Raw genomic sequence first — 12,359 nt, forward strand, 5'->3', positions numbered from 1 at the left:
TCCCTTTGCAAGTGCGAGTACAAATAGTGAGCCATTTTTTCAGCATTGATTTTGCTGTTTTCTGGATGCAAAGGGGAGTAATGGACTCTGCACCCACGTGAGGTGATCTCAGATCGCCAAAGTCTCTTTGTTGAAATCCCAAAGCAGCATGTGCTATGGAATGGCTGCAAACCTTGAGAAGAGTCTTTCCTTGTATTTATGTTAAGCTTCCTGGAAGGATGACTGCTCTGCAAATCAACACCTTGTTTTCAGCATGGGGTGAGAGGGAAGCTCTTTCTGCTGTGGTTACACTGGTGCAGTATGGAATGACGACACCTGCCACAACTGTGCAGCCTAACCAGGTTCTGGGGGGCATCTGCAGACCTCAAGAGAACTAGTATCATTCCTAGCTAAGCTCCTTGTCCCCCACTGCAGGTAACTTTGCCACATTAGCTGAACCCCATTGAATGAATGCTCTGTGATAAAATGGTCTGCCTGTAGCTGTCCTCTCGTCTCCGCTCCTCTCCCTTCAGCAGTGCACAATTTTGTACCTCTTTCTGGGGAACGTCAGGGCTCGACACAGTGCTACACAGTTTTTTGACAAATTATTAAATGCAGGCAGTGAATAGATGTTTCATCTGTACTATCATGCTGGGAAAAAGACAATGGGAGTAAGGAAAAGGATGAAATGAAAGAAATCAGAAATTAGTCTATGGTTTAGGTATGTTCTCTCAAGGTTAGCGCTGATTTCTGTCACTTGAACACTGGTTCAAGGCATGTCCATACCTTGCTTAGGGCAGCTGAGTTTGATTTTACTGTTGAATCTTGTTCACCCCCTGCTTTCCCTGCACACAGGGAACACAACGTTCCTCCCTGGGGCTTTACTGACTGCTGGGCTGGCAGGGCAGGTGGAAAATGATTATCCCACACTTTCATGCCAGCGTCCCAACAGGTGTTGGCTTTTCCAAGCAAGCCTGTCTGAGTGGATTCCTTCTGGCCTGGCTGATCAGTTGTGGAGGTCTCGGATTCTTGCTCAGGAGCAAATGCTCTTCTTCCTTGCTGGGCATGGGGCACAGGCAAGGGACTGCAGCAAGGCCCTGGCTGTTGCAGGGCCACTGCAGAGAGCAGCGAACAGCCCTGCACACAGTGCTGCTGCAAGACACTCCGATTCTGTAGCTGGCACTGCAAGGCCCAGAGCAGGAGTAGCCTGGCTGTGCCTGCAGAGCACCTCTCCCATTGCACACACTCATGGGTGCTAACAGTAATAGCAGCTGCTTCCCAAACTCTCAGGGCCAGAGGGATTGCTTGCTCCTGGGAATTCTCCATACGGTAGGAGGAAGGTCTACAAAAAGCAGGGCTCCACCTTCAGGGTGATAAGTAAATGATAAAAAATCCCAGGAGCAAGGGCATGCACTATAAAAATGCTGTGAGATACAGCCTGGGACTCTTGGCTACATGCTGCAGAAATAGGAAATCCCAGGTCTGACCAGGAAACACAGACCGTTTGTCAGAGTGGGGAAGAGTTCCCTCCCCACACCTGCATGGACTTCTATTGTGTTTGCAGGGAAAGAGAAAAGTGCACCCAGGTTTCTATCAGCAGTTCCTAAAGACACTATCAGCAAAGGCAGGAAAGAAAAAGAAGGGCAGGGGGTGACAGTGTGTTTCCTCGTATGGGCATGAGAATACCTATAGCCATATCACTGTCCATCTTTGCCCACCCAGCCTCTTGCTGAGCTCTGAGCTTGCCTCTTTTTGTCTCTTGCAGAGCTCCATCGCCACGAGAGCATCCAAGAGAAGAACGTGAAAGAAGCCAAAACCAAGTGCAAAACCATTGCATCCCTGCTGACAGATGCACCCAATCCCCACTCCAAGGGAGTGCTGATGTTCAAGAAGCGCAGGCAGAGGGCTAAGAAGTATACATTGGTAAGCTTTGGGAGTGTTGATGAAGACCGCTCCTACGAGGAGGAAGACGGAGTTTTTCCAACTAGTGAGTCTGAATTTGATGAGGAAGGTTTCTCTGATGCCCGAAGCCTAACTAATCACTCAGACTGGGACAACGCTTACCTGGACATTGAAAAGGCCAAGTCTGACTCTGAAAAGAAGGAAGAGAAGCAAAAAGGTTTGACTGAGGCTTCAGGTAAAGGAGCACGATTATTTGAGCAGCAGAGGGAACGGGCTGGGAAGTACACAGTCGAGAAAGTTTCGGCGCAGAAGAGCCCCCAGCTTGCCCCAGCCGCCCAGCCACAGCAGGGCACAGTGAACGGAGATATGCCTGTGCCACAGAAGGTAGACAGCGTGCCCCTCAGCATCCACCTGGAAGGTGTGCAAGTGCCCAGCAAGCAGCCAGCCACCCTCCCTGCTCAGCTCTTGGCTCCCCCTAGCCCCACTTTCTTCCCACCTCCCCCAAGCACCCCTGACCCCTTCTCTGCAAGCACAACAAGCATGTTCAACAGGTCTGCACGGCCCTTTACTCCTGGCTTTTCTAGCCAACGCCCAGCAACATCCTCTGTCATCTTCAGGCCATCTGCACCCAAAAAACCTAGTGAAAGTCTGGCTGGGCAAAGCACGGTGGTTCCCCCTTTCTCACCTCTGGCTCCAGGAACACCTGCCAATGCACCGGTGCCAACACACCGCAGTCCTGTCAGCTCCTCCACATCTCTGTATATTCCTGCACCAGGAAGGCCAACACCACCTCTGGAGTCACAGCCAAGAGGGGGAGGAAGTGCTCCAGAGACTAAGCCTTCTGCCAACACTGCCCGGACATCCACCACCTCTATCTTTCTGTCAGCTCCTTCAAAGCCAGGAGGGGAGGTGGCCTCTGCAGCATCCCAGCCACGAGTCCCTGGAACAGCCTCTTCTTCTTTGTATATTAGTCCAGCACCATCACAGCACACAATAAGCAGTTCTCCCGTGCCAAAGCAGCCTTCTCCTGCCGTCTCACCAGCAATGCCACGACCTCCTTCTGAGCCCTTAACCTCCAGGGAGCAGAGGATTGCTGTGCCGGCTCCCCGCACAGGCATCCTGCAGGAGGCTCGCCGGCGGGGCAACAAGAAACCCATGTTCAGTAAGATTGAGGAGAAGAAGAAGAATTCACCCAACCCTGAGCTCCTGTCTCTGGTGCAGAACCTGGATGAGAAGCCGAAAGGTGACCACCATGGGGCAGGCTTTGAGTCTGGGCCTGAGGAGGACTTCCTCAGCCTGGGTGCTGAGGCCTGCAACTTCATGCAGTCCTCTGGCCGCAAGTTCAAGACCCCACCTCCAGTGGCTCCTAAGCCTCAGCAGCAAGATGCTGGACTGGTAAATGGGGCCCAGGACATGCCTCAGCTTAAAGGCAAGGGGGCAGAGCTCTTTGCCAAACGCCAGAGCCGCATGGACAAATTTGTGGTGGAGACAACACCGAAGCCAGAGTCCAAGCCCAGGACCCCCTCTCCTTCCCCTTCTCTACCCTCATCCTGGAAATATTCACCCAACATCCGGGCTCCCCCTCCAATAGCTTACAACCCAATGCATTCCCCTTTCTATCCCCTGGCAGCCAGCAAATCTCAGGCTAGCAAAGCAGAGAGCAAAGTGAAAAAGGCACCTGGCCAGAAATCAGGGATCAAGGTCATTGATTTAATGCGCCACCAGCCCTATCAATTAAAGTCAGCCATGTTCTGTTTTGGGGATCCCCCAAGCCCCAGCATTCAGGAGTCTCCTGGTCAGCCAGCCCTGCAGGCTAGCTCGTCCTTCACGGCAGCCAAACAGGTCCCCGTGAAAACAGCCAAGACCCAGGAGATTCGTCGCTTCTCCACTCCGGCTCCCATGCCAGCCTCAAGCAGCCTGGCACCCACCGTGCTTGTGCCCCGCTCGGCCACCACGTTGGATGAGCCAGTGTGGAGAACAGAAATGGCCTCTTCTGCCCCCACTACACTGGCGCCCTTCCATGTGGAGCTCAGCCAGTCCCCTAAGCCATACCAGAGCTCCCCAGAGCCCAGTCAGGTGGGCCAGGGGCCCTCCCCAAACCCAGCCTCGGCCTCTCGGTTTCAGGTGGCCAGGCCCAAATTCTCAGCAGCAAGAACAGGGATGCAGGCCAATGTGTGGAGGCCGAGCTTTGGCCACCACTGAGGCAGGCACCCCTCCCATCCCGTCCGTGGCCCCGCAGAGGTAGTGCTCGTTTTGTCTTTCTTGTCAGCTCAGTACATTGGGGTGAGTGACACAAAATGAAGAAAAGAGAAAAAAAAAATTATGCCCCTTCTGCACCACCCTCTCCCCAACCTCCCCTTGGTCTCAGATGGGCAACTTCATGGCAAAGCTTACTGGCTGTGGCTACAGCAGGAGGAAGAATGTGGAGAGAGGGCACGTGTGTGGTACACAGAGACTGGGAACTTGCATGCAGCAGCAAAGCCCACCTCTGGAGGGAGTGAATGGCAGGGGCTGTCTTACATGAGGACATGTAGACGGTAGTGGTTTTCCTTTTCCAAGGGCTTTGGAGTCACCTCTGAAAGGAGGGAGATTGGGGGCAAGAGCTTTCCAGGAAGAAAGGATCAGAGGTGGGATTACAGTACAGAAGCCCTAGCTTCCCCATTAGGCTGCTTCTCTCTGAGCCTGTCAGTCTGTACACATGCACCTGTGTGTACACACACACATGCACACACATGCACACAGCAGCACTCAGCAGGGAGTGAAAGTAGAAGTGGGGCTTCACCTTGGGCACTTCTCCCAGACTCCCCTCCGGAGGGTTATGGGAAAGGAGGCAAGAGAGCAGAGGGCGTTTGCACATGCACGCGTGGGCAGTGTGCCCTCCACAGGAGGGTGGCCGTGTTTGCCCGTTCTTCCAGTCACCAGGGCTGGGGGTAAAAGGGAGAGTCATCCTAGCTGGTGCTAAACATGGCCATCAGGTCTGGGAGCAGTTTGCCAGAGGGGCATTGAATGGACTTGATGGGACTATCAAGCTGGAGGAACCGCAGAAGGAAGTATCAGTTTTTGAGGATACACAAAGTCAAAGCCAAGCTCCAGCAGTGGCTGGTTGGCGCAAGGAAAGTCCTGCAGCATTAGTCCCACTGGAACAGGATACAGATGCTGTAAGTACAAAGGAGGATTGTGTGGGAGAAGGTACAGTTGGCTTTAAAAGGAGACAGGACTGAATATGCATTTGCACATCATCTTTTTGTTTAGTTTAGGACAGAAGTGTGGCTAGATTGGCAATGGCTCATAACATAAAACTTGTTGAAAACTCTGTGATGACCTGGAAAATAGAGCTCTTTTACAGATGCTCTCAGTATGGAAGTGGAGGACAGGGAAACAGAAAGTCACAAGTAGAATTTCATAGGAAATTATTTAAGTATCCTTGGGGTCTATTTGGTAAGAACCGAAGTGCTCTGAGAGTCCCAGAGGATCTGCACTCTCGCACACATTCAGAGCTCAATTTGCTGGTGATGCTGGGGAAACAGGACTGGTTATTCCTTGAATGTCCCAGGCTAGCCTCACACTTAATCCCTACACTAAAGGCATACAGAATAAAGCATTCCCTTTCCCAAGGAAGAATTCAGGATATTAGTAAAGGCTGTACATGTGTGTGTGCATGTCATTTGTGCTCTGGTTTACACACATCCCTGCCATTTGCTTTCTGCCTGTGCTCCTGCTTTTGCAGCAGTTGCTTTTACAGTGTGATCCCACAAGGACACCAAGAAAGCATTGCTCCTGAAGCACTGGCTCCCAAACGCAGCAGATGCCCCACCTGCAGGGAAGCGGCTTGCCACCTCTTCCTGGGCAGGGGTTGCCCAACATTTTGCCGGACCTTCAGGAATGAGTACTGGAGGCAGGATGAGGTCTCATAGCCCTGCTTTAGACATGTCTCCATCTCATTAGACTTGCTTCTCTCCTTCAAGCAGAAGCTGTTCTCTGACTGGACTGAGCACAAACTTTGGATGTACAAAACTGTAGGTTCTGGGGAGAAAAAAAGGAGGGCAAATGGGGCTGATGCCAAGTCTGTAAGCAGTGCAGCCAGCGTAGTTTCACATTAAGTCCAAGCCAACCTTCCTCCGCACAGCTGGAGCTTACGATGTGTAGCTCTTTTCACAAAAGGTGGGGGCTCTACTTTTTCTTGAAGGCTCTAAAATGCTTCTCTGTGAGCACCTGGAGATTTTGCATGTGTGCTCTTTCACAAAGAAAAAGAGGGCTGGAGAACCTAGCTAGCAGTTCTAGTCCCAGACAAGCTTGTGAGGGAGAGAATGAGAGAAAAGGAAAAGTAATACACAATCCTGTCTTTGAATCCTTCGCACTCTGGCTGGGCTTGTTCTGCAGGCCTGTGTTTGCAATGCACATTCCTGGGGGCCCTGAAATGTAGGATGAACATGCTGGGGAGGGAGGAGGACAGCACTTACACCTCACTTGGCAGACTATCAGCCATGGGAGAGGATGGAGAAAAAACCTTTGGGAATGCCTTGAGCAAATGAGCAAAGGGGTGGATGAGTCAGAAGAGGTGCTGCACCTCTGTTGTATGACACAGGAGCAGCCGACCTGAACTGATGAGGCAATTGTATATGTTCCTGGAAAGCCCCAGAGGGGAGGTCTTAGCACAAGTCATCACCACAGAGTTAATTCAGATCACCAGAATCCACTTAGCTCTGGTGAAGGGGAGCAGCCATACTACAAAACCTAACTTGGACAATTGGTTTCTCATTCATCCTGTGCTGCATTGCATTGCCAGCATTTCTGGAAAAAAAATCCTGTGTGCTGTAGCAAGCTGAATCTCTGTGATTCTTCCCAAACATGGAAGGAGGAGTCTTCTGTTTTTCTATGAAAGCTGTGGGAAGGAACTCAAGGACTAGCAGTGCTCCAAAAGCTTCATCTCTAGTCTCCTTGTGGAGTGCTGTCTGTCACTGGCTAGTGGTTTTAGCCACTAGCCTTAGACAGACAAGCACGCTGAGACTGAAAGCATTACTGAACTCAGGTGTAGGGAGAGGTTGTGTGGACCAGAGAAAGGATGCTCAGGATAATTCTGCAGTGAAGAAGTAACCTCAGAAAGTCTGAATCTTACTCCAGTGTCCCTTTCCCTCGGGCCCCTAAAGGTAAGTGCTCTCAGGGCCCGAGTGTCTCAGGAAATTCATTTTGCCCCTGGAAAAGAAGAGAGGTCTGGTCTTAGCATGTAAGGGAGATAGCATGTGGTGAGTATTTCAGTGGTCCCACTCCAGATTTCTGGGAGACACTGATGCAAGCCAAGGAGTGATGGCCAAACACTGTTGAATGTTAGATGTCAGGACCCAAGTGAGTCAAATAACTGCATTTGGCCCATCATTTCTGACAATGTGATGGGCAGGAGATGAAAAAAGGGTAGGTCCGACTGGAGAACGAATATTAAACATCAGAGCAAGGAAAAGAACCAGGAGGTTGGGGATCCTGCATTTCACTTTCAACATCCTCACTTCAAAGCTATGTTTAGAAGCAAAGCCAAAGTAGTTTGATGGATCTCAGCCCCTCCCCATCTTTTCTGGATCCTATGCTGACACAGGACTTGATCTGCAGAAGCAGAGGGTGCTGCAGATGAGGCCTACAGAGCTTGTGGTGTATCCCAAATAAGGCCTGTGGCTGGAAGAAGCATGAGATGAGAAATAACACTGAGATGCATCTGCTAAGCTATAAGGAAGAAACCTGCACTACTGCTGGCTTCAAGAAGCTCTGCTAGTGTCTGCTCATGAAAATATTGTGGCTGGCCTGTTAGAAAGGTCACAGGTGAGGTTACAAAGAATACTTTTGAACCATATAAGCTTGTCTTGAGCCTCTCCAAATTTCTAATTCCTCAGCTGTTGAACAAGCACAGACATAAAGAGTTGTTTGGTAAGTTTTAGCTCCCACCTGCTAAGTTATAAGCTGCAGTGGTAGGCCAAACCCCAGTGTTCCCTTATTAAGCATTTGAAGATGTCTGCATGGGCTCTGATTTAAAACTGCCTATCACCCCTCCTCTCTAGCATGCTGCAGGTTACACGTTGCAGCTATGGCAATTCTGGGGGTTTATCTTGCTTCAGAAGTATCAGTCCTTTCCCTCTGAATATATGGAAACACTTGCCAGAGATAACCTCAAGATCCTGCAGCAGCTGAGAGGAAGAATCTCAGAAGAGGCTGGTGTGATCAGGAGTCACTGATCGCCAGATATGAGCACAGCACAAGCCAAGATTGTCCCTCAGAAAGAATACGCTCCCTTTCTGCTATAATATCCAGCATCCCCTACCCTCTTCTTAGAAGAGACTCGTCAGTGCTCTGAAAATGGGAGCCCAGCAGCAGTGCTCTGTCTGGTGGAAGATGTGACCCCAGAAGAACAGAGTTGGCATCTTTGTTTATGGAAATACTTTTTTTTCCTTTTCTGTTTTGTCTTTTTTTTTCAATTTACAGTCACTTTCTATTTGTTTGTGCAGAAGAATAAACTTGTGATATGCACTTTACATGTGACATTTTGTCACCTTCTTTGCTTGGCACCCAGGAGGAACCACTATGTGTACAGCACATGCAGTTAGCATTACCAACAAACTACTAAGGCCAAGAGAATATAAGGAGTCCAAAAAAGGATGGGGTGTCTCAGCAATAAAAACACCTAAGTTGGACTTAAAACCCGTATACATTAAAAAAGCCACATGCAAGTAAAAACTTAAGTGAGATCCAAAACTATGGTACTACAGGCTATAAAACATTCACTTACTGACAGGGTGAAGAAATTTATGGGCCAGCCCCAGCTGCCCTGCCCCAGCCCTGCCCCTCAGCCTTCTCTAACCTAAACCCTACCCTCTGCTTGTAAATCTTGTATCAGTGGAAGTTTGTCAGCTTTGGTAAATCCAAATATAAACTCACATTGAACAATTCAACTTTTTCTTTAATATTAACCAAGAGATGAGAAAACCAAATCAGTCAGAAAGTCATATGTATCCCATTGTATCCTCAGGCTCCAAGCCTAATCCTAACTCTAACCCTAACCCAATTCATGTTAAAGTCTACTCAATTTCTGGGTCCTGAGGGGTTCACTGTGCTCAGTTTAGGACAAGCCTTGGCAGGTCACCTTTCCCAGACTCATGTCACTCACAGACAACAATTCCTGAGCACTGCAGGAATCTCTGGGGTCAGCTGTAGGATTAGACTGCAGACTCTGGACACTTGGCCAGGTATCATTTTGTGGGTGTTTTTCAGATTAATTACAAGGAGGGCTCCCTTATGCAGTGGTCTGGAGGTGGGTCTTGGGACTATCCAGCATATTTCTGATTGATTTGTGGACAGGGAATGCACAAAGGGGCAGCGATGTTTGCTGATGCCAAACCTAGGCTTCTGTCCAACCAGAAGCACCGCTCCCAAAGAAATAAGTCTACAGATGCACGGGCTGCAGATTAGGACTGCATCTTGTTTGGCTTAATAAAGCTGACACAGTAGGATTATGAGCTACTCCAGATGGTTTGACACATTGCAGGACAGTTGCTGTGTCCAGGGCTCTGATTAAATTCCCTGTTAACCTCTACAACCTTCTCAAGTGAGAGTCATTTCTTCTCACAGCAGATCATGTCAGAAGGAGCCAGACAAACAGACTTTCAAAGGTAGAACAGGAGCCAGCCCTGCAGTTACAGACCCAAAACAAAGCCGAAGGATTACTGAACAGCTATGCTGCAGGCTAGGGATGAACTTGGACTTAAGGGCACTACTCAGAGAGTAGTTTAAAACCAGAAAATAGTAAGGTGCCTAGTGGGGATACCTACCCCCAAACAATCATACCCAATGGAAGGAGAAGTGTCCAGCAAAGAGCACAGCAGGGCAAGTATGTGGCATGTAGGAAGAATAAGGGTACTCCCAGGCGGAACAGACCTATCGCTTCAATGGCCACTAGATGTTGCCACTGTTCTTCTCTGAGTTACCTGGGGTTTTGGCATTCGCCTGATGTGGTGTTAAGTCTGAAGGGTTCAAAATCTTAGGAAATCCTTTCTTCCTAATCTACCCTCTTTTGGCGTTCACGTATGGTATTGCTCAGTCCCACATACCAGAGGAGAAGGCCAGCCTCATACCAGGGAGTTTTGGCAGCAAGAGGCTTGCTGCAGCTTGGAGGGGATTCCTGGATGGTAGCATGTGGGGCACGCAGGCGAACGGGCTGCCCAGCAAGTAACACAGCAGGGGAACGCCAGCTATTTCAACACATGATCCAGGTCTGTGATCAAATCCTACACAGTTCTGTCCCAGTCCTACATCTCATCATGCATTAAGCCCACTTAGTGGCAGGAGGGAGCCTGCCATTAAGTGTGTGGTGCTACAAACTACTGACAAGTCTTCCTGATGTCTGTGTAAAAGTGGAAGAGATTAAACATATATGAAATATTTTAAAATAACAAATATTATATATAATGTATTTACAAATAAAAATCCACCAGAAAAAAAAGCCAAATCAAGAGTTTTGCAATCCTTTTTCCAGAACAGATTGAATCACGTTGAAATCCGCTGCTTATGAATACTTTCAGCACAGATCAGTCCTGGGCTCCAGGGAAAAAGGGGAGCAGGGTCAAGGTTTAATTCTCTGTCTTTGGAAAATTAGAATGGTGAAGGTCATTTGCCAGACTGATGCTGTTTGCCAGACTTCCACATGATCAAAATGTGCTCAGGAGACAGCTCTGCTGGCGATGCCTGTCTTAGCTACTGCTTATGTCCATCTAGCACTGTGTAACGAGGCAGATGTCATCTGCTGCTCTTGAAATGATTTTGCAGACATCAACAATTTGAAGTTAGACCATTTGAAATTAGGTGCATAAGAATGCAGTGCAAAAATAAATTAATTTTGAGGATACAAGTCAGAGAAAGCAAAGCTTTGTGCAGGCTCCTCGTAAGGGCACTTAAGCAAAGGGTATATTTGGAAAGAGGGAGGTCGTCACAGTGTGATGCAGACAGTTCCTTGTGTGATTAAAAACTCCTCCCTGAAGTGCTGAAATGTCCTACAGGCAGCACACATACCCCCGCTGACCTAAGTGGAAACTCTTGTACTCAACCAAAGACTGAATTTAGCTGCCAAACCTCACCACGCTGCAGGTAAATCCCGCCCCCCCGCGCCCCCCCGCCCCAAACCAAAACTAAAACAGCTCATCAAGCACGGTTTGCAATGATTTAAAACCTTGAACATTGAGTAGCATGAGTGGGTAAGACAACAGTAAGAGCCCTACATAACTTCTTATCTATGCTGAGTTCATCATATTACTTACGGCAGAGATATCAGATTGGTACAATATTCCCAGTGGAAAAAGCCACTGGGCTGCTGAACCTGGCATCGTGGCAGGGCACGTGAAGTCTCTGCTAGACCCACCATTGACACTTCTAGACTAGTGAACTAGACATTTCTGTCTCTCAGGAGAAACTGTGCATAGAGAGAAGAAAGGAGCAGGATTTAGTTCTCAGCCTGGTAACTGAAAATTGAGATGTATAATTTTATTTGAAGGTAGAGTAGGAGGTGAGAATCTCAGTTAAAGATGTGCCTTGGTGCATAAGTGTCAGACACAAGACTGCTTTATCCAAATCACCCTATAAATCCTGGTGCCCTACTAATAGGATAAACTCTCTCTTACATTCCTTCTGGGTTCAAGGCTCAGGCTCTGTGCAGTACACTCCAGCTGCACTCTTAGGTGCTGTGTCTCACCCGGTGTGTGTATATATGCACATGCAGATGAAAATAACCTCTGGACAATCAGGGGTGCAAGGACAGAACGGGACTTCACATAGCACTGAATGAGGGCTATGGATCATCTTTCAAAGTTGAGGCGGCCAAGGTCTCTTCAGAATTTGAGCCTGATGACAGCCACAGACACAACAGCACAGAAAAACCTGGACAAGAGGCTGGTCTAAACATGGGATTTTGCTACTGGAGTTTCTGAGGAGTCCAATGATTGGTCTAGGAACCTAAATACTACCCACCAGCATCTAGGGAATAAAGGAATCTCCCCATTTGATCATTTCAGCTTCCAGATACTATTTCTGAGCCCTGGATAAAGATCCTGCTCAGTACTCTCTGCTCCTAGCTTACTTTCCTTTATATGCCTGTTCAACCTATCTTGTTTCCAATTCCTCACCACCCTGCCTACTTCTCACACGAGACCTTGACTTGGCATGCAAATGCTTTATTCCCATCCAGACCACGGTTCCCATCAGTCCTTGAAGCTGGCCTTCAAGGCCCTTGGCCTTGCCCCTAATCCTGCTTGCCTCTTGCCCTTTGGGCTGGGGATCCACAGAGGAGTCTTGTCTCCTGGAGCTGGCTCACCCTGAACTGCTGTCAGTGCCTTGTTCCTGGTCCTAATTGCTAGCCACACCTGCTCATGTCCTGATTGAGATCCTCACACACCACGCTAGACATGCCTTCTCTTCATCTCCTTGCTATTGCTTTTCCCTAATCTCTCTTG

The 12,359-nt window shown here is 48.9% G+C and overlaps 1 protein-coding gene and 1 long non-coding RNA gene across 3 annotated transcripts in view; one reads left to right on the forward strand and one right to left on the reverse strand.

Annotated features, from left to right (window-relative positions):
* SYNPO2L (synaptopodin 2 like) overlaps window positions 1-8,396 on the forward strand; it is a 41,598-nt gene extending 33,202 nt beyond the window's left edge. For both annotated transcript variants that reach the window (XM_087763862.1, XM_087763863.1), the window contains one exon: window positions 1,745-8,396. In XM_087763862.1, the coding sequence (XP_087619988.1) occupies window positions 1,745-4,083 (2,339 nt within the window). In that variant the 3' untranslated portion in view covers window positions 4,084-8,396. The remainder of the gene's footprint in view (window positions 1-1,744) is intronic.
* Window positions 1-12,359, reverse strand: part of LOC148054811 (uncharacterized) — a 66,291-nt gene that overhangs the window by 26,402 nt on the left and 27,530 nt on the right. The window lies entirely within an intron of this gene.

Source organism: Nipponia nippon, unplaced genomic scaffold (assembly GCF_047370975.1).
Source record: "Nipponia nippon isolate SJK-2023a ecotype South Korea unplaced genomic scaffold, ASM4737097v1 scaffold_3, whole genome shotgun sequence".
NCBI lineage: Eukaryota > Metazoa > Chordata > Aves > Pelecaniformes > Threskiornithidae > Nipponia > Nipponia nippon.